The sequence below is a fragment of the Diceros bicornis genome, chromosome 26, assembly GCF_020826845.1.
Source record: "Diceros bicornis minor isolate mBicDic1 chromosome 26, mDicBic1.mat.cur, whole genome shotgun sequence".
NCBI classification, from domain to species: domain Eukaryota; kingdom Metazoa; phylum Chordata; class Mammalia; order Perissodactyla; family Rhinocerotidae; genus Diceros; species Diceros bicornis.
In genome coordinates, this window is record NC_080765.1 from 26926254 (window position 1) to 26948844 (window position 22591).

The 22591-nt window shown below is 36.9% G+C and overlaps 1 protein-coding gene across 1 annotated transcript; it reads right to left on the reverse strand.

Annotated features, from left to right (window-relative positions):
- Window positions 1-4792: 4792 nt before the first annotated feature.
- On the reverse strand, window positions 4793-19212 carry LOC131422520 (integrator complex subunit 2-like). The gene is made up of 3 exons (XM_058569823.1): window positions 18987-19212; window positions 9289-9414; window positions 4793-5415 (listed from the first exon to the last, which is right to left on the reverse strand). The coding sequence occupies exons 1-3, from the start codon at window positions 19076-19078 to the stop codon at window positions 5217-5219; spliced, it is 417 nt and encodes a 138-aa protein (XP_058425806.1). The 5' UTR covers window positions 19079-19212; the 3' UTR covers window positions 4793-5216.
- Window positions 19213-22591: the final 3379 nt, after the last annotated feature.

Here is a 22591-nt window from a genome sequence, read left to right on the forward strand (position 1 = left end):
GAGAGGAGTGCAAAATCCTTCAGCAACGTGGTATTTCCTGCTTTTTAATTTTTCCTGATGTCCAAATACTACATATTTTCTTACTCAGAGATATTCTAAAATAATGATGTGAATCACAATTCTAATGACAAAACAAGAGCTCTTTAATCCAGTGGGTTTTATTGCTCTAAACTTTAATTAGATACCAATGTATTTCCCCTCTCTGACTATTAGATAAGTTAGTAAAGCATTATAAAAGTAAATTTTAAAAAAACTAAATGAGAGTTTTAGAACTTTCAAGTTCTCCTCTGCAAAAAGATGTTTCTGTAAACACTTTTAAACCAATATCTTAAAATTCCAAATTATTCAAATATCTCTTTAAACATATGGCTTCATATATTAGTAAAAACTGAAGCAAATATGTAAAATCTTAAAATCCTCATCTGTAATTCCATGGAAATCATTTACAAAAAGGTATTTGCCTTTTTTAAAGCCTTCTCAATACTGTTTCTTGAGAACTGGAATTCCATCTTGCATTACTTTTACTTGCATTGCAAATTTAAGAGGTTTCTAGCTGGGTATTTAAACTCCTAATTTTTCCTGAATTCTCCCTTCCCTTTTTCTCCCTCTCATCATTGCATCCTTGTCGTAACTGTCACTAGCTGACAGTTAAAATAAACATTAGGGCTACCCATGCACTTATTTGCCTAGTTTTGTTTTTTTTTTTTTTTTGTGAGGAAGATCAGCCCTGAGCTAACATCCATGCCAATGCTCCTCTTTTTGCTGAGGAAGACCGGCTCTGAGCTAACATCTATTACCAATCCTCCTCCTTTTTTTTGTCCCTTTTTCTCCCCAAAGCCCCAGTAAATAGTTGTATGTCATAGTTGCACATCCTTCTAGTTGCTGTATGTGGGATGCCGCCTCAGCATGGCGGGACAAGCAGTGCGTCAGTGCGCGCCCGGGATCTGAACCCCAGCCCCCAGTAGCAGAGCTCGCGCACTTAACTGCTAAGCCACGGGGCTGGCCCCTCCCATGCACTTATTTTCATAAGAAATTAAATCAAAGGCATGGCAGTTTTTCTTCACTTCAAAGCTAAATATAAGACCAAATTCACTTTCCAGTAATGAGTTTCTTAAATGTGCTCCCAATAAGAAAAAAAAGCTCGGCTACTACAATATAAACATACTAGCAAAACAGATCCAAAGAACTGCCAATCAAATACAAGCAAGCATAATTCTCAAGAGAGTTCTAAATTGTATTCATGTCGAATTGAATTGTTTTAGTGATTCCAAGACGGTACTGTTCCCATTCAGTTTCAAGTTAAAAGATGCAGATTCGTGTTGTGTATATGCAGCAAACAGCTTCATTTTTTTTTTTTAAGTTTTTTTTTAATTTCCACTAACACTCATGTTTATTATTTCAATTATTGTGCTTTCAATACAATGACAGAGCTGTACAGCAGGATCCATGCTCCGGTGTCCCTGGATCTGTCTTTATAAGATGGATCTTACAGATTCCAGACCATCCACTTGGTTTCGCCTTTATTTGCTGAAGGCCTGAAAATATAAGGCAAAACAAATTAATTAAGCAAAGAAATCTGGAAAAGATTTTGGCCTTTTTGTTTGACATATTAAAACAACTCTTGAAAATAAGGTACTATTTATGGGTAATAACTGTATCAATGTCTCTTGTCTGAGTGGCAACATCAGAGGCACAGACTTGCCCTATTTGGATCAGCAAAGACATAATATCCTCATACAGTGGAGGAAATGCTCGACAAAAAGAGATGAAACTTGGCAGAGCTGGCATGATAAAAGCGTATCAGTTAGCCTGTGTTAAAAGTGTTGGAAAGAAATGAAACAGAATTTTTTACTTTGCAGATATAAATTCAACATATACAATATACTAAGCACCATACTCTGTGCTGAGGATACTAAGTTTTGTAGGAACAGCCAGCCCTGCCTTTAGGGAGCTCACAGTCTAGTAGTGACCCATCATACAAAATATAAATTCTTATGCACAGATGTTAGCTCAGGGCTAATCTTCCTCAGCAAAAAAAAAAAAAAAAAAAATAGGGTATGTTTTAGAATGTAAGGAAACAATATATCTCTTATTTATACATGATTATATTTTTCTGGAACTCGAATATCTTTAAGTATTAAAAATTATAAAATGTTTCATATTACTAGCAAGACAGGAGGGAGATCAAAATTTTCCTAAAGCTCCAAAATGCTCAGTACCTGTTTTTCAAGTTCTGGCTGTGCAATAAGCTCAGGTATGAAATCCAGACAGATGTGCACAGATGGAATACCTGCAACCATCAGAGACAAGAGTTCACATGTATAAAACCCTATCTCAACAAGAAAGGGAGAAAAAGTTAGAAATAAAATAACTTTAAGTCAAATAAAGATAGAAATATAACGGAAAGTTTCACTTCCTTAATGTAAAAGTTGCTCAGCAGGCTACAGTGTCCTACATGTATCCTGGCATTTCACCTTTCTGATGCACTAGAATAGAGATAAATTATCTGAACACTTTATTAGGTGAAATGAAATCTAAAAAATCTGGATTTTTCTCCATATGGCAAAGGACCATGATCATTTATGTGATCTCTAGTTTCTAAATGATCCCTATTAATTTAGTATTCAAAGCCCCCCTAAAAAATAAAGTTGGACGATAAAGCATTATTCTTTGAAAACAGACCTGCAAGTGAACAAGCTTAGCAATGCTGGGATCAGCCATGTACATTTGGTGCAACAGACAACAGATAAGGCACTGAACTTCTCAAACATTACAGAGCAAATTGTCTTCTCCTTCTTACATTCCCTTATTTGAGCACTGGTAGTAATAACACTTTGAACATTCCTTAGCAAGCTGTCTGGATTGACACCCTTTGCTTTCTCCTCTTCAGTAGGAAAGCAAATCTCCAAGATAATCTAGACAGCCACACTATCCTACAAGCAAATAAAACACAGTGAATTTAAGAAGTTTCTGAAAAGTTTGTTTGAAAACCAAATCTGATTTTGTTTTCAGATATACAGAAGTGATAAAAATAACTTTCTTTAAAAAAAAAAAGCAAAGAGGTACTTCTAAGAGCAAAAGGGAGCAATCTAGAGCAGTGGTTCTCACCTTTTTTAAGGTCATGAACCCTTTTAAGAATCTGACTATACACCCTCTCTCTATAAAAATTAACATGTAAATAAATATTTGGATAATTTCAGGGTGATCACATACCTCTAAGGCAGATCCATGGACTCCAGTTTAAGAACATCTACTAGAAGCGTATTCTGATTCAGTGACATTCAAAACAGCCCCCAGGCAAAAAATGACTTCTACCAGAATCTCCTTTCCTTACCTTTAAATTCCTACTTCTCCTAGGATCTTATCCTGTATTTCCCTCTTTTTCTTACCTGGCTACCAACTAAGTAATTCCTCTGAAGATGGTGGTTAATAATCAGTGCCTAAAAGTCACTTCCTAAAGCCCTTTTCCCTTTTAATTTGAAGATGGGCTCTTTAAGGCCTGGTTTTGCAAGGAAAGATTCTGCCTTACAATCTACTCCACCTGTACAACTCATTGTTGCTGAGTCTACAAGCTTGAGTGTCATTTCATAGGACAGTAGTTTCCTGGGGGGTGATCTATGTGATGCTCCTACATATAAGGAGAGCTATAACCACTCTCATCTAGCAGGAAGGAGTAAAAAAAAAAATGAATATATGACATGCATCTCTGAAAGCCACTGCCTGGGACAGAAGAAAACAATTACTTCATCTGTTTAAGAACTTGATTATAAAGTAAGGTTAGCCTTACATTATAATCATTTATAAAGTAAGGTTAGCTTTACTTTATAATCATCATTCTTGGGTTGAGGGGTTTTGGGTTTTGGGTTATTACTGTTTTGTTTTTGTCTGTAGACTCTGGAGCCAGACTGCCCAAGCTTGAATCCTACCTCTGCCCCTTACTAAATGTGTACCCTTGAGCAAGTCACTTAACCTCTCTGGGTCTCATTTTCCTGATCTATAAAAATGGAGATGATAATACTCCATACTTCATAGGTTGGTTGTAAAGATTAAATGAGTTAATATACATAAAGAAATTAGAATAGTGCCCAGCATATAGTAAACATTATATAAATGATAGCTATTACAATCCTCATTCCCTTATCTGAAACTCTGAGGGCCACATTTATTTTAGAACTCAGAAATTTTTTTACTGTAATGTTATATAATACCTTCAGCAGAGACTAGGGTAGCATGTTATAATCAAATGTATTAATATTTCGGCAGGAAAACATAGCAATATTCACATTAAGTGGGATCAAGGCCATAAATAGCTTCACATCAATTCAGGTCAAGTTTTGTCACAAATGAGGTCACATCAGGTCAGGTTTTTCTGCCAAGTGAATTATAAAAAAATGCTTCAGTCTTCATAGCTTTTTGGATTTCTGTACATATTACAGATAAGGAATTGTGGACCTGTATTACTACTCTACTTTCCCTTATTGCCAATGGACAGATTTCAGAAAATATATTTCAAACCAAGAAAACATTTCTACTTTGAAGACTTCAAATTGCTTAACATTTAATCTCTCATCTCCTGCATTATTCAAAAATGACTACTTAAGTCTTCAATAAAATTCTACATTGTTATAAAACTTTTCTATTGTCATAGTACTTATCACTGCCTGACATTTTATTATATATATACTTCTTGTTCTGTCTCCATTTGATTTTTTTCCACCATCTGATTTTAAGAAACAAGAGCCTTATATTTTGTTAAAATGTACATCTTATTTAAATAGCTATTAAATTAATATCATGAAGATTGTTCTTGATTTTAGTAATATAGTACATCTGATACTCAGAAACAAAGGCAACACCATTATAATACATTCTGTAATAAAAGGAATGCACAATATGTCACCATTGTACATAGAGGGCATAATATGCCATCTATTTTTTTTTTATATAATTTTACTTATTTATTTTTCCCCCAAAGCCCCAGTGGATAGTTGTATGTCATAGCTGCACATCCTTCTAGTTGCTGTATGTGGGACGCGGCCCCAGCATGGCCGGAGAAGCGGTGCGTGGGTGCGCGCCCGGGATCCGAACCCGGGCCGCCAGTAGCGGAGCGCGTGCACTTAACTGCTAAGCCACGGGGCCGGCCCGATGCCATCTATTTAACTGATGATATTAACAGGGAAACCTTTGCCCTTTTTGACTAAATTTTACTTTATTACCTAAGCAGCCAGTAATGCATTTTTCAATTCTTCTCTGGTAACTTCTGGGCCATCAGTTTGTCCAACTAAACCTACTGTATTATTCTGGGAAGGCCTATCTTGCTCTGCTGTGTCCTTCAGATGGGCACTAAGGTAGACTTTGGATGCAAGAATATATCCATTCAGCATGTATAGAGTAATATCCATCAGTGGGGGGCATCTAAACACAGAAAGAAGAAAAGAAAAACACATGATAAAGAATATAAATTTATAAATTAGCCAGAACATGATCATTAAGTTTAAATAATTAGAAAAATCTGAACAATACCTGAACCACCTGAAAAGAGTAGTAAAGTAACACTTTTCCCACTGAAATATTCATTCTCAAAAGTTATTAATATATATCTTATTCTCTATATTTCAAGATTATATAAATAGTATTATCTATTTCATCTGGTTAGCTAAAATCGAATATAATGTATACCCTAAAGAAAAGATATTCTTTTTTGCAAAACATGGCACTATCAGTAAATCTCTTTAGATATGAGCCTGCAAAGCAGCTGTCCTCAAAGAGAAATATTCTATTATTGATGAGATGAAGGAGACTAAAACAGAGTATTTATTCTTTCTACTCCTGTTTCTTCTTGGGAGCAAGACAGCAAGACAACTCTGTATTCCAAGAGTGCTTCATCCACTTGACTGGGTAAATTATTTACTAAGCCTCAGTTTCCTCATCTATCAAATGAGTACAGTTATTCATTCCTCAAAGACTATGAAATTTATAGATTAAATTTCAATGAGATAAGAATAGATATAAAAATTAAATGTAAAAAAAGGAAACAAAAAGATAAATTAGTAACCACTAAAATTTTAACAGCCAAGCCCTTAGAAAAACCTGACAATGCCACTTCTGAGTCTATCACAGAGAGAACTAGCATGTGTGCATAAAAAGGCAGTATAGCTTTGTTTATAACTAAAACATAGGAAACGGCTTAAATGTCCATCAGTCTGTCAATGGTTTTTCTGAATGTCCAAATTTTCTATAATAAACATGTATGTATTTATAATGAAAAAACTGTCAATGGTTAAATATGGCAATGTTTCCCACATTTGAAGACAAGAATCACCTGGAGTACTTATTTTAAAAAAAAATCCCAAGCTCCACTCCAGACATTCTGAATCAGAGTCTCTGGAGGATAGGCCTACATACGCAATACTATGCAGCAGTTAAAACACATGAGGTAGAACTATGCGTAGTAATATGGAAAACATGTTGAGAACAGTAAGTTTTAAAAAAAGAACAAAAGACTGCCTACAATATACTACTTATGTTTTCTAAATCCACCTTAAACACAAAGGTAAATATTTCTATTTACAAATCTGTAAATACGTAGAAAGTAAAGCTACATACACACCATTATGACAACAAAGTTTCCTCTGGAGATGGAACTGGGATTGGTCAAGAGAGGCCAAAGAGGAATTTTGCTTTAGCAATGGCAGCACGGTAGATATGAGAGAGAACAGGACTTTTCACTGTACACCTTTTTCTTGTTGTTATTCTTGTTTTTTCACTTATTAATGTATATTATGAAAACTTTCATATATCATAAAAGAGGGAATATTATAATGAACCTCCAAGAACTCATCACCCAGCTTCAACAGTTATCTACACATGGCCAGTCTTATTTCATCTATATCCCCTCCATTTTCCCACCACCACCACTGGGTTAGTTCAAAGCAAATCCTAAACATATCTTTTTATATGTGTATATGTTTTTACATTGTTGGATATTTTTAAAAACCATATGAATGATCATGTAGTAAAAAAATTAAATTTAAAAAAATGAACAAAATCAAAAGTCAAAACAATAGAATAATAAAGGAAAAACACACTATATCTACAAAGAGCTGATATCCTTTATAGATAAAGAGCTCTTTAAATCAAAAAAGGTAAGCATTCCGGAAACTAGGCTAAAATATAAAGAAGAAATACCAATAGCAAATAAGTATATTAAAATATTCAATCTAACTAAAATATAAATTAAAATGGGAATCCATTTTTCACCTATCAAACTGTAAAGTATTACATAAAATAGTGTAGGAAAGTGTACAATATCAAACACTGCTATGGGAATGTAAACTGGTTCAGTCTTTCTGGATGGCAGAATGAAAACATGAATCAAAAGTCTTGAAAATGAGCATGTTACTTTTGCCCTAATAATTTCATTTTTAAGAATCTGTTCTAAGGAAATACCCAGTACATAGAATAGTCACCACAGCACTATTGATAATAACAAAAAATAGAAATAAACAAAATATCCAACAATAGGGGATTGAGTTAAGCACAGCACATGTAGAGTGGAATACTATGTAGCCAATTAATACAAGAATATCTATTAACATGAGAAAAGGTTCACAAGTTGTTAAGTAAAAAATCCAGGCTACAAAAACATTACATACGTTATGATAACATAATGTAACCACTTCCTGAACTAGCAGAGACGATTCAGGTGAAAGGTTACCTTCTTTTTTTTTTTTTTTGGTGAGGAAGATCAGCCCTAACATCCATGCTAATCCTCCTCTTTTTCCTGAGGAAGACTGGCTCTGAGCTAACATCTATTGCCAATCCTCCTCCTTTTTTTTCCCCAAAGCCCCAGTAGATAGTTATATGTCATAGTTGCACATCCTTCTAGTTGCTGTATGCGGGACACGGCCTCAGCATGGCGGGAGAAGCAGTGCGTCAGTGCATGCCTAGGATCCGAACCCCGGGCCGCCAGTAGCGGAGGGCGTGCACTTAACCGCTAAGCCACGGGGCCGGCCTGAAAGGTTACCTTCTTAAGTAGACTTTTAACACTGATAAATTGTTTTAAAAGTGGCTCTTTTCTAGAAGTGTTATTTACTGTTGTTTTCCTTTTATTAGATAATGTCATTTATATTGTATATTCTTCTAACTCCTGTTTTCTATGAGACCTTGATCTCGCCACACCATATCTGGCTGATTTTGCACATTTTGTCACTTCAAGACTTGTCATCCCCAGGGTTGAGGACAGATGAGTATATTCATAGAGTATATCCTAATTAGTCTCCTTTACTCCAGTTTCTTTCCCCTCTAAACCATTTAATGCAAAGCTTCTCTTCTTAAGTTACCACCTAAATGACCTCTTTAGCCTAACATTCAAGGCCCTCCATAGTTTGACCCCAACCTAACATTTCAATTCTAAAGTGTGTCCTTCTCAAAAATTTACCCCTCTGATCCAAACCTTTTTCATTCCTGCTTCTACATTTTTGCTCACACTGTTCTTTTTCCCACAATATCTTCCTTGACCCCTAACTCCCATCATTATAGTATCTGTTCATCGAAAGCCTATTTCTATCCTTTAAAATACTACTCAGGTCTCACCCCCTCCACATGTTTCCTGAACTTTTAACAGCATTCATTCATTATACCATTCATCTACATATGACCATATTATTTAACTTCTCATGTATTTGTCTTATTTACCCATGCAGGTAATAATCACTTTATAGGCAAGCCCCTCAACTGACATATCTTTGATATTACTTAGCATAGCAACTAGAAATTCAAATATTAATGGTGTGAATTAATTAATCCTGCCTTTGGAGGTAAAGCCACTTAAAAGCAATTGATTAAGTTCAGCAAGTGGCAAGGAATTACAGACAAATGTCTAATCAACGAAGCTAACATCACAATTGAGGATGCCAAAAAGATCACAGTTTTAATGCATGTAATGGCTCATAATGAAGCCTTTTCAACAATGCTAGCAGAAATAGTATTATTCTTTACTGGTCTTAACTCTGAAAGAAAGAACAGGCATTACTGAGAGTTGCCAAAACTAAGAATGACATTTCTTTACAGCTAGGTTTTATTAATCACATATTAAATATTAAACTGAATATATAGTTCATGAATATAGACAACTAAAAAAAGCCAAAAAGACAGAAAACCTCACAGGTCATACTGCCAGTTATCTGCAAGAACACTAAGATAGAAGTTTAAACTGAATTTTTTCAATTTCTTTTGACTCTCCAAAGTGTAACTCTATAATAAAAATGAAACTCAAATGTCACATACCTGTGTACCCTCTGATCACATCTTAGAACAATAAGAGCATCTATCATCAGGTCATTCTGAGTATACTTTTGTTGTCGTACAAACTTTATTGAAGGTTGAAGTGCATTAACTGTCATTACCCACAGCCTGATGAGAAAATAATCACATGTTCGAAAACAAAAACAGCTATATTATAATTGAAACCTGTAACCATCCAGTCCTTTCTACCTTAGAAAGATATATTCTGGAAAAAGTTAGAAAACAGGTGTGAATGAACTTGGAAAAATTAAAACCTATAGAAACCTAACCTATTATTATGTCTCTAAAACAAATGAAGATAAAACAGTAAACACAAAGTAGTTTCAAAAATCTTCACAGTTGTAATGGAATAATCATGGCATATAAAATAAAAACTTCAACTCAGTTATACCATACTTGCTATATGAGCCTTTGTAAGTCACTGAGCCTCTCTGAACTGTTTCCTCATCTGTAAAATAGGAATATAATACCTGTAAATGAAATAATACTTACCAAAGCACTTTAAAACTATATCTGGCCCCATAAATTAAGTCACTGTTCTGTATTTATCATCATGAAATCTCAATGTGAGATGCCACTTAGAGATTAGACATCAATAGACTGTACGTGGTTACTAACCTGACTGCACATCAGAATTACTGAGGGGTATGCCAATATGGAAAGTACTTGATTTGTTTTTTGTTTTTTTTTTGAGGAAGATCAGCCCTGAGCTAACATTCATGCTAATCCTCCTCTTTTTGCTGAGAAAGACTGCCTCTGAGCTAACATCTATTGCCAATCCTCCTCCTCTTTTTTTTTTTCCCTCAAAGCCCCAGTAGATAGTTGTATGTCATAGTTGCACATCCTTCTAGTTGCTGTATGTGGGATGCAGCCTCAGCATGGCCAGACAAGTGGTGCACGCCCGTGATCCAAACCCGGGCCGCCAGTAGCGGGGAGCATGCACTTAACCGCTAAGCCACTGGGCCGGCCCATGATTTCTTAACAGTGAAGTCCAGGAGTCGAGTCCATCAGCCCTACCTCACACACAGAGCTTGCCCACTCTTAAATATGAGTGGACAGCCAAAAATCATTAAACACATAAAGAAGACTTCTACTTTGAAAAAGATTAACATATACAAGCAGAAAAAAAGGAACTCTAAAGAAACAGAGAATGTAGAGATGAGAAGAAAATTTTTTTAAAAACCTATAATTAATATCCTTAAAGGACAAAATATTTCATATATGAAACAAGAACAGAAGGCATTTAAAAATATTCAGATAGAGGGAGTGACGTCAGCATCATGGCGGAGTGAGCTTTCCCGTGAATTCTTCCCCCACAAAATACAACAAAAGTAACAGCCACAGACCAACAACGGAATCCCAGACAGCCAAAAGCTGGAGCGGAGGGATCCACACTGCCGCACATCTGAGAGCGAAACGTGCTGGGCCCCCGGAGGAAGTGGGGAGAGGTAAGGAGAACTCCGCTCCCTCCCCATCAGATCAGCGATCCAGTCCGCGCGGCTCCCAGAGAGGGGGGAGGGGCGGCCCTCGGCGGGAAACTGTAGCTCTTCGGGCTCTCTCAGCCAGTGGGAAACTCCCGCACAGAGGGCTCAGAGGAGCCACAGGGCTACCATCAACATCTGAGCAACCCAGAGAGCGGATAAAGAGGGGCAAACGAGAAGCCTCCCACGTCAGGGACCCAGAGGGCAAAAGAGAGAGCTCCCCCCTCCCCGCAACCCGGAGTCTGCAGCTCGACCAGATCTAGCGATCCGAGGCAGACCTGAATAAACTGGACTGGACCCGTGGATCGCAGAGGGGAAAAGAAACAAAACAAAACAAAACAAAACTGCGGATCGCAGCAGAAAAACTGGGGCAGAGTGCAGGGGGCTTAGACTATACAGCCCTTTACCACCACACAGTGGCGGCAGGTGGAAATTGCAACCAGAGACTTCCAGGATGAGGAAAATCAAAACCAACACAGGAACCACAATGCAAAAATATATGAAATCACCAGACCAGAAACAAAATGACAAGCACCCAGAAATCAACCCCGAAGACACAGAAATCCATAAACTAAATGACAGAGATTTCAAAATAGCTATCATAAAAACACTCAACGAAATACGAGACAACACAGACAAACAATTCAATGAGATTAGGAGTTTCTTCACAAAAGAGATTGAAATCATAAAGAAAAACCTATCAGGGCTGATGGAGATGAAGAACACAATGGAGGAGATAAAGGAGAATCTGGAATCTTTAAAGAACAGAGCTGACAATATGGAGGAAAGAATTAGTACTTTAGAGGATAGGAATACAGATATACTCCAGATGGAAGAAGAGAGAGAACTAAGACTAAAAAGAAATGAAGAAAGACTCCGAGAAATATCGGACTCTATTAGAAAATGTAACATAAGAGTTATAGGTATTCCTGAGGGAGAGGAGAGGGAAAGAGGAACAGAGAGCTTATTCAAGGAAATAATAGCTGAAAATTTCCCAAATCTGGGGAAGGAGCAGGAAATACCAGTAAGCGAAGCCAACAGGACTCCTATATATATTAACAGACAAAGGCCTTCACCACGACACCTAGTGGTAAGGCTAGCCAGGGTCAACGACAAAGAAACAATATTAAGGGCAGCTAGACAAAAACAAAAAATAACGTACAAAGGAACTCCCATCAGGCTCTCAGCGGATTTCTCAACAGAAACTTTTCAGGCTAGAAGAGACTGGAATGATATATTCAAAATACTAAAAGACAAAAACTTTCAGCCAAGAATACTCTATCCAGCAAAAATATCCTTCAAATATGATGGAGAAATAGTAACTCTCCCAGATAAACAAAAGCTAAGGGAGTTCATGGCCACGAGACCGCCACTACAAGAAATACTCAAGAAGGCCCTCAGGCCTGAAAACAAGAAGAGAAAGGGAACACAAAGCTTGGAGTAAGGAGAAAAGTAGGTAGACAAAATCAGAGAAATAGTAGATCTTTACCGGAATAGGTTAGCAACCACTTAAATACTAAACTCAAAGATCAAAGGAAGAAATTCACCAAAAATAAATTTAACCTCATCACTGTAAACACACAGCCACAACACAAGATAGAATAAGGTATAACAAGAGCAACTTAGAAGGGGAAGAGGAAAGTGACTGAATTGACTTAGTATAAGGAAATAGGAGGCTATCAGATAACGGACTATCTCATACAGAAGATTTTTCGCCCAAACCTCAAGGTAACCACTAAACAAATAATCAAATTAAAACCACATATGATAAACAAAGAGAAAACTAGAAGAATCATAAGACAGAACAACCAAACTGAATTGGCAGTCCAAAACAAATGGGACAAGAAACAAAGGAAATGCAAAAGAACCAGAAAATAAGTGACAAAACAGCAACATTCAACCCTCATATTTCAATAATTACCCTAAATGTAAATGGATTGAACTCTCCAATCAAAAGATACAGAGTGGCAGGATGGATTAAAAAGCAAGACCCAACAATATGCTGCCTTCAGGAAACACATCTTAGCACTAAAGACAAGCACAGGCTCAGAGTGAAAGGATGGAAGACAATACTCCAAGCTAATGGCAAACAAAAGAAAGCAGGTGTTGCCATACTCATATCAGACAAAGTAGACTTCAAGATAAAACAGGTTAAGAAAGACAAAGAAGGGAAATATATAATGATAAAAGGGACACTCCATCAAGAAGACATATCACTTATAAATATATATGCACCCAACATAGGAGCACCAATGTACATAAAGCAACTATTAACAAACCTAAAAGGAGAAATCAACAACAACACAATAATAGTAGAGGATCTTAACACCCCACTTACAGCAATGGATAGATCATCCAGACAAAAAGTTAATAAAGAAATATTAGACTTAAATGAAAAACTGGACGAGATGGACCTAGTAGACATATACAGAGCACTCCACCCAAAAACAGCTGACTACACATTCTTCTCAAGCGCGCATGGAACATTCTCTAGGATAGACCATATGTTGGGAAACAAAGCAAGCCTCAATAAATTTAAGAAGATTGAAATCATAACAAGCATCTTTTCAGACCATAAGGCTATGAAACTGGAAATGAACCAGGAAAAAAAAACTGGGAAAGTGACAAAAATGTGGAGATTAAACAACATGCTACTGAACAACCAATGGATCATTGATGAAATTAAAGGAGAAATCAAAAACTATCTGGAAACAAACGAAAATGATAACATGCCATATCAAACCATATGGGACGCAGCAAAAGCGGTCCTGAGAGGGAAACTCATAGCGATACAAGCCCACCTTAACAAACAAGAAAAAGCCCTAATAGGCAACCTTAAATTACACCTAACAGAACTAGAAAAAGAAGAACAAACAAAGCCCAAAGCCAGCAGAAGGAGAGAAATAATAAAAATCAGAGCAGAAATAAATGATATTGAGACCAAAAAAACAGTAGAAAGGATTAATGAAACAAAGAGTTGGTTCTTCGAGAAGATAAACAAAATAGACAAACCCTTAGCCAGGCTAACTAAGAAAAAAAGAGAAAAGGCTCAAGTAAATAAAATTAGAAATGAAAGAGGAGAAATTACAATGGATACCATGGAAATACAGAGGATTATAAGAGAATACTATGAGAAATTATATGCCAACAAATTGGACAATCTAGAAGAAATGGATAAATTCTTAGACTTATACAACCTCCCAAAATTGAACCAAGAAGAAATGGAGAATCTGAATAGACCAATCACAAGTAAAGAGATTGAAATAGTAATCAAAAACCTCCCAAAAAATAAAAGTCCAGGACCAGATGGCTTCTCCAGTGAATTTTACCAAACATTCAAAGAAGATTTAATACCCATCCTCCTCAAACTATTCCAAAAAATAGAGGAAGATGGAACACTTCCTGAATCATTCTATGAGGCCAACATCACCCTGATACCGAAACCAGACAAAGACAATACAAAGAAAGAAAATTACAGGCCAATATCGCTGATGAACATTGATGCAAAAATCCTCAACAAAATATTGGCAAACCGAATACAACAATATATTACAAAGATCATACACCATGATCAAGTGGGATTTATACCAGAGACGCAGGGATGGTTCAACATCCGCAAATCAATCAACGTGATACATCACATCAACAAAACAAAGAATAAAAACCACATGATCATCTCAATAGACGCAGAGAAGGCATTTGACAAGATACAACATCCATTTATGATCAAAACTCTCAATAAAATGGGAATAGAAGGAAAGTACCTCAACATAATAAAGGCCATATATGACAAACCCACAGCTAACATCATACTCAACGGGGAAAGACTGAAAGCCATTCCTCTGAGAACAGGAACGAGGCAGGGCTGCCCACTCTCACCACTCCTGTTCAACATAGTACTGGAGGTTTTGGCCAGAGCAATTAGGCAAGAAAAAGGAATAAAAGGAATCCAAATAGGTAACGAAGAAGTGAAACTCTCACTATTTGCAGATGACATGATTGTATATATAGAAAACCCTAAAGAATCTGTTGGAAAACTGTTAGAAACAATCAACAACTACAGCAAAGTTGCAGGGTACAAAATCAATCTACAAAAATCAGTTGCATTTCTATATGCTAATAATGAACTAACAGAAAGAGAGCTCAAAAAGATAATACCATTTACAATTGCATCAAAAAGAATAAAATACCTAGGAATAAATCTTACCAAGGAGGTGAAGGACCTATACAATGAGAACAACAAGACATTATTGAGGGAAATCTACGATGACATAAAGAAATGGAAAGATATCCCATGCACGTGGATTGGAAGAATAAACATAGTTAAAATGTCTATATTACCTAAAGCAATCTACAGATTCAATGCAATCCCAATCAGAATCCCAATGACATTCTTCACAGAAATAGAAAAAAGAATACTAAAATTTATATGGGGCAACAAAAGACCCCGAATAGCTAAAGAAATCCTAAAGAAAAAGAACAAAGCAGGAGGCATCACAATTCCTGACTTCAAAACATACTACAAAGCAATAGTAATCAAAACAGCATGGTACTGGTACAAAAACAGACACACAGATCAATGGAACAGAATTGAAAGCCCAGAAATAAAACCACACATATACGGACAGCTAATTTTCGACAAAGGTGCTAAGGACATGCAATGGAGAAAGGAAAGTCTCTTCAATAAATGGTGTTGGGAAAACTGGACATCCACATGCAAAAGAATGAAAGTGGACCATGTGCTATCGCCATTCACAAAAATTAACTCAAAATGGATCAAAGACCTGAAGGTGAGACCTGAAACTATAAAACTCATAGAAGAAAATATAGGCAACACACTATTTGACATTGGGTTTAAAGGAATCTTTTCGGATGACATGCCTACCCAGACTAGGGAAACTAAAGAAAAAATAAACAAGTGGGACTTTATCAGACTAAAGAGCTTTTATAAGACAAATGAAATCAGAATCAAGATGAACAAACAACCAACCAGCTGGGAGAGAATATTTGCAAAACATACATCTGACAAGGGGTTGATCTCCATAATATATAAAGAACTCACACAATTGAACAACAAAAAAACAAACAACCCGATCAAAAAATGGGCAGAGGAAATGAACAGACACTTCTCCAAGGAAGATATACAGATGGCCAATAGGCACATGAAAAGATGCTCAACATCACTAATCATCAGGGAAATGCAAATCAAAACAACACTAAGATACCACCTCACGCCCGTTAGAATGGCTATAATCACCAAGACAAAAAACAACAAATGTTGGAGAGGATGTGGATAAACAGGAACCCTCATACACAGCTGGTGGGAATGCAAATTGGTGCAGCCTCTATGGAAAACGGTATGGAGATTCCTCAAAGAATTAAAAATAGAGATGCCCTATGATCCAGCCATCCCACTACTGGGAATCTATCCAACGCACCTGAAATCAATAATCCAAAGAGGCTTATGCACCCCTATGTTCATTGCAGCATTATTCACCATAGCCAAGAAGTGGAAGCAACCTAAGTGTCCCTCGACTGACGATTGGATTAAGAAAATGTGGTATATATATACAATGGAATACTACTCAGCCATAAAAAAAGACAAAATCGTCCCATTTGCAACAACATGGATGGGCCTGGAGCGTATTATGTTAAGTGAAATAAGCCAGAAAGAGAAAGACAAACACTGTATGATCTCACTCATATGTGGAATATAAACCAACACATGGACAGAGAAAACTGGACTGTGGTTACCCGGGAAGTGGGGGTGGGGGGTGGGCACAAGGGGTGAAAGGAGTCATATATGGGGTGATGGACAAACAAAAATGTACAACCCAAAATTTCACAATGTTAGAAACCATTAAAATATCAATAAAAATCAAAAAAAAAAAAAATATTCAGATAAGAAAGAGCTCTTAGAAATTAAGAATAAAACAGAATTTTTTCTAAATTCAAAGGAAAAATAAAAAGATAACATTGAGGAAATATCCAGAGAGTATATTCAAAAGGTAAATTAAAAAATAGAGGAGAGGGGCCGGCCCGGTGGCGCAAGCGGTTAAGTGCGCGCGCTCCGCTGCGGCGGCCCGGGGTTCGCTGGTTCGGATCCCGGGCGCGCACCGAAGTACTGCTTGATAAGCCATGCTGTGGCGGCGTCCCATATAAAGTGGAGGAAGATGGGCACCGATGTTAGCCCAGGGCCGTCTTCCTCAGCAAAAAAAGAGGAGGATTGGCGGATGTTAGCTCAGGGCTGATCTCCTCACAAAAAAAAAAAAAAAAAAAAAAAAAAAATAGAGGAGAAAATCAGAGAATAAGTCCAAGAGGTTTAAAATCCAAATCACAAAAAATTTGAGAAAATAGAGGGAAAGATATTATTGAAGGAAAAAATATATACAAGAAAATGTCATAGAAATGAAGGCATTAGTACCCAGACTAAAAAAAAACCCAACCAAGTGCCCAACACTATGAATAAAAAAAGAGCCACACCCAAATACATCACAATGAAATTCCAGAAAACAGTGATAGAAAAAAAACTAAAACCTTTAAGAGAGAAAAAACAATGGTCACCTACAAAGGATTGGGAATTGGTATAACATCAGATTATTCAATAGCAATACGGGAAGGTCTGATTCATTCAGTAGAAGGAAGCCTTCAAATTTCTGAAAGGAAAAATGAGCTGGAATTCTACACCTAGGCTAAATATCAATCACATATGAAGGGAAGAATAAAAACCTTTTCATGCATGCAAGTCTCAAAAAAAAAGTAGGTTTCCCAAACAGCCCTTCTCAGGAAGCAACTTGAGTATGAGTTCCACTCACTAAAATGAGGAACTAAACCAAGAAAGAGAAAAACATGGAATCCAACAAAGAAGAGAGACAAAAGCAATTCCAGGATGGCTACCGTGCATGTCCCAGATTGAAACATGAGGATGGAAGGCTCTGAAAGGAATATTTCCAAGAAAAAAATGTTACTGATACCTTACTTGATGTGTTATAACTAACTGTAAAGTAAATTTCGCCTCAATATGGAGTTTGCAGATGAATTAGTTATTGATACAAAAAAAAAAAGAAACCCAAAAAACCCTGAGCAAATGGAAAAGAGGCAAGTATTAACTCAGGGTTTGTGTGTGGGATATGGAGGGCAGTTATATAAGAAAGAAATTGTAATCAAAGGATATCGCATAGGTCAACTATAAATAACACTTATGTAGTCATCATAATATGCATGCTGAATATTGTTTTAACCAAAAATTTTGATATAACTGTGTTGGGAGAAATGGAGCAAGGGAAAGTATGTATGTTGGGGGAAGACGGACTCATAGGGGAGGAAGCAAGAACGAATGCTAAATCTTCATCTTGTATAGTAGGAAGTCAAAAGATAATTTCTAAATTGGAAAGTCAGAAAATCATAGTAATTATAAACATATTACTAAGATATATGGGAGGATACAAATGCCAGAATAAAAGAAAGAGCTGAAAATAGTTGTCTCTGGGGAGCAAGAGTCTAAAATGTGAAGGTGTGGGCAGACCTTATATACTATTTAACTTCTTAAGTTATGTGCGTTTATTAATTTGATATAAGTAAAAAATTAAATTTAAAAAGTATAGAAATTCCCAGACCTACTGAATCAAAATTTCAGGTAAGTCCAGCCCAGTATTCTGTTTTTCAGAGCTGACCAGGTGTTTTTGATGCAATATATGGACCAGCAGAGACCAATTTGACTAAAGATAAAATAATTAATCCAGTGTTCTCTATACTTTGCTGCATACTGGAATCAACTGGAGAATCTTTAGAAAAGTACTAATGCCTGACTCCCACCCACAGACATTCTGATTTAACTGGCACGGGTTATGACTGGGGACGAGTTTTGAAAGCTCTCCAGGTGATTTTAATGTGCAGCAAAATTTGGATCCACTGCAATGATGCAAGACACAATAGTGATCTAAATTACAATGAGCCACAAATGACAAATGCCTATACAGGAGAACTCCCTTTTAAAGAACTTTCTCAAGTTGGAAATACTTTAAGGTTTCTGTTTCTTAAGATAAAGTTTATTTTTTTCCTTACAGTTATAACAACTCTTTAATTAGCAGTCTTCAGAAAGGATTTATATTGTTAAATACCCAACAATTAAGTTTAGATTATTGTAGATAATCACTGCTATACACTTATCTATTACATGTAACAATACACTGAAATCACCTTCTAGGCATCACAGTATTAAGAACCATCCATAGTTTATTGACCGTTTGAAGAATTATCCACGGAACCCCTGAATTCAATAGCTGGTTCATATTGGATGTTAATACTGCTGCATATGGTATAAGTTCACTGGCAGAGTAGAGTCAGGTGTTCTAGAATCTGCATCACTTGTATGTGTCTTACTGGGGGACAGCTGAAAATGCTAAAAGGAAAACCTAGCAGTCATAATCTAAATTCTATACAATTTACCAAATAGGAGGTAACATTGCTTTATCAGACTATAGGGCAAACAAATCAAGAAAACGATGTTGCTTTAAAAGTAAAACTTTCAATCCTAGAAATAGTTTTGACTATGTTTAAAATAAGGACCATTGGGCTGGCCCTGTGGCTTAGCGGTTAAGTGCGCACGCTCCGCTACTGGCGGCCTGGGTTCAGATCCCGAGCGTGCACCGACACACCGCTTCTCCAGCCATGCTGAGGCCGCGTCCCACATACAGCAACTAGAAGGATGTGCAACTATGACATACAACTATCTACTGGGGCTTTGGGGGAAAAAAAAGGAGGAGGATTGGCAATAGATGTTAGCTCAGAGCCGGTCTTCCTCAGCAAAAAAGAGGAGGATTGGCACGGATGTTAGCTCAGGGCTGATCTTCCTCACACACAAAAAATAAATAAATGAGGACCTTAAGAAAAATTCATGTAGGTGTAGTTATTTCATAAAGAACAAAAAATATCTCATTTTAAAAATCACATTAGTGACCTAAAGACAAATGTCATTTCCTTGGTGATTCAGGCTGATTTAAAAAATTGATTGAAACATGAAAATATAGCCAAATATTGCTTTTGGTAGTAACATTCATTTGAAAGATTCAAATTTCTTGATACCTTCCTCCAGGTGGCCCCCTTTATAGGTTATAAGCACCCAGCAGGTTGCTGTTATTAAAAAACACCTAGGACTGTGCTCTTCAATAGAATAATCACTAACCACATCTGGCTATTGAGCACTTGAAATGTAGCTGGTCCAAAATGAGATGTGCAGTAAGTATAAAATACACACATGTCTTGACATGAGTACAGCCATGTTTGGCCGCTCCATTGACCTACAGCCACCAGCACAAAAAGAAATATAAAAGCTGCTTTCTGCGTGGTGGGAACTGGCCCTTCTCCCATGGAGATAGTTGCAATGTGTAAAAATTTCAAGGCCCTTCGGGCGCCGCAGCCTGGGACAGACTGGCCATCTGTGCCGGGCTGGGACGATAAGCAGGGTAAACAATGCACGTACACAACTACTGGGCTGGGACAATAGCCAGGGGCCTCAGTGCACGTATGCCACTGATAACCATTTGTGCATGGGAACACAAAATGCTTGCTCTGTAAACTCTGTAACTGCTTATATAAACTGCTGGAGACTGAGACCCGGTGAGAGTTCCACCTGTGGAAGGGACGCCTTCCCCAGGCCGTGTGATCCTTGCCCAGCCGTGTCGATTGACAGGACTCTCCCGGCAGTGGGGCGTGGATGTTGTGAGTAATTGATTTATTGTGAAGTAATTGATCTGATGTGTTCTCTTTTCAGTCAACCTGGTGTTTCTCTTTCCGGTTGATTTGCGTCATTTCCCTTCAGTCGATCTGGTGTTTCCCTTTCCGATCGATCTGATGTTTTTCCCTCTTATTATATGACCTATTCGGATCTGCTGCTATCTCAGCCGATGTGGATGTTTTCCCTTTCCAGTCGAGCTGGTGTTTTTTCCCTCTTATTATTTGACCTATTCGGATCTGTTTGCGGACTATTGCCTTTACTATCCTCTATATAATAAAATATACCTTCATTCCATTTGTTTGGAGTGGAAAGTTTCTTTTACGTCTCTGATCAAATCCCCGAACCTCTCATAACACACCAGATTGCAAAACTTAGTATGGAAAAACAGTAAAATATCTCATTAGTAGTTTTTATGTTGATTACATGATGAAATAATATATTAGATATATTGGGTTAAATAAAATAATTACTAAAATTAATTTTGCCTATTTCTTTTTACTTTTTTAATGTGGCTATAGAAAGTTTAAAATTATATGTGTGGCTTGCATCATACTTTGGTTTGACAGTGGTGATCCAGAACACTATCCATTAACCAGAAGTACACTGCTCTATTACATGGCACTTATTTCTGACCACTATTTCTGACTTCTTTCCGTGGTTTTAGAACCTTCCTAAAACCACACAACCTGTTTAGTGATATAACACAGGACCTATGAGGAAACAGATACAAGCATATCAGAAAGAAATGGTTAAAACTCTTTATTTAAACTCAAAGAGAATTACTTAAAATATATTCACCAAAACATTATTATATCCCCAGGGAAATTCTGCATGATTTTAAGATTTCCATGAGGCTAACATCTCTTTGTACTACTAAAGGAGAAAAGGGAGTATCAATCTACTAAACCTTCTTGGAGTTGTTTGGGAGAGTGGCTTTTGGCATTATTAGTCAGGAGCATTCACCTTAACGGGGCATCAGTCCCTGTGATTTCTTCTTCACAGATGCAATCATCCACAATGCTAAATGTGGGTAGTTAGTTGCAAGGAGATGTAGCAAAGCAGAATGCAACCCTTAAAAATTTACAAGAAGTCAACTGGATTCTTCATTCTTAAACACAAAAAGCATCTCTCTCTTCTCTCCCCCTCCCTTCTCCCTTTCATTTTCAGCAATCCAAAGGAATTTGTACTTCTTGTGCATGCATACTACAGTTTGAGAACTTCTGTTTAGTAGTTCAGCCAGAGAATCTGCTTAAATAAAAATCTGCACATGATCTGATACACAGGAAGTTGGAAACTACTACTTTCATCAAAGTTCTCAAGCTTTCTTCCACCCTATCCCAACATAAAAGTATTCCATTAGGAAAAGTTGTTTGACATAGCAGTAGTTCAAGAGTTGAGGGGGGAAGGAAAGAAAAAGAGGAGAAAAGGATGTCCATTTGGGGGAGATCATATATGGTTTGAAAAAGGCCTCACTCAGAAATTCTGATAGGCTTCTATAGGAGAACATGTTCTCTCCTCCGACCCAGTTGAGAATCATTGCTACAGATGGGTAAAATTAAAGTTGCTCACTTTCAGTGCCTAAAAGTTTTCAGGCACTTTATGTAAATTTTCTCATTTCACTCAAACATTCCTACAAGGTGAACAATATTGTCTCCATTCTACTGTAAGGAAACAGGCTGAAAGACATTAATGTCCCAAAGTCACACAGCTAAGTATGTCAGCCAACCAAAGCAGTACTGATGATACCCACAAGAGGGTGCATTTGTCTTCCTTGGAGAAGGGTTAAGGAAGCTCCAAAGGAAAGGGAAATCTTGCTTTTTCTAAATCAAAGTCTTGTTTCTAACCTTTTGCTTATAGCATAGTTTGACCATTCATGACTATTATTGTGCAATATCAATAATGAGAAAATAAATGAAGATACTGTAAAAATGCCTGTTTAGATATATGAAATACCACTATGCTAAGTGCTTGGCAAATAAATAATACTGTTGTTACTATACTATTATTATCATCATCAGAGTTATAAGAGTAGTAGTAATAAAAGTACTTTAGATCCAATCATCCCCTT

Excerpts from the sequence above, each read along its gene's own strand:
- LOC131422520 (XM_058569823.1), bottom strand. The coding sequence starts at position 19,078 with ATGAACCAGCTATTGAATTCAGGGGTTCCGTGGATAATTCTTCAAACG. Across the intron at positions 9,415-18,986 it reads AATACTGTGATGCCTAGAAG|GCTGTGGGTAATGACAGTTA; the intron begins GTGATTTCAGTG and ends TTTTCTCATCAG. Across the intron at positions 5,416-9,288 it reads TGTGATCAGAGGGTACACAG|ATGCCCCCCACTGATGGATA; the intron begins GTATGTGACATT and ends TTCTGTGTTTAG.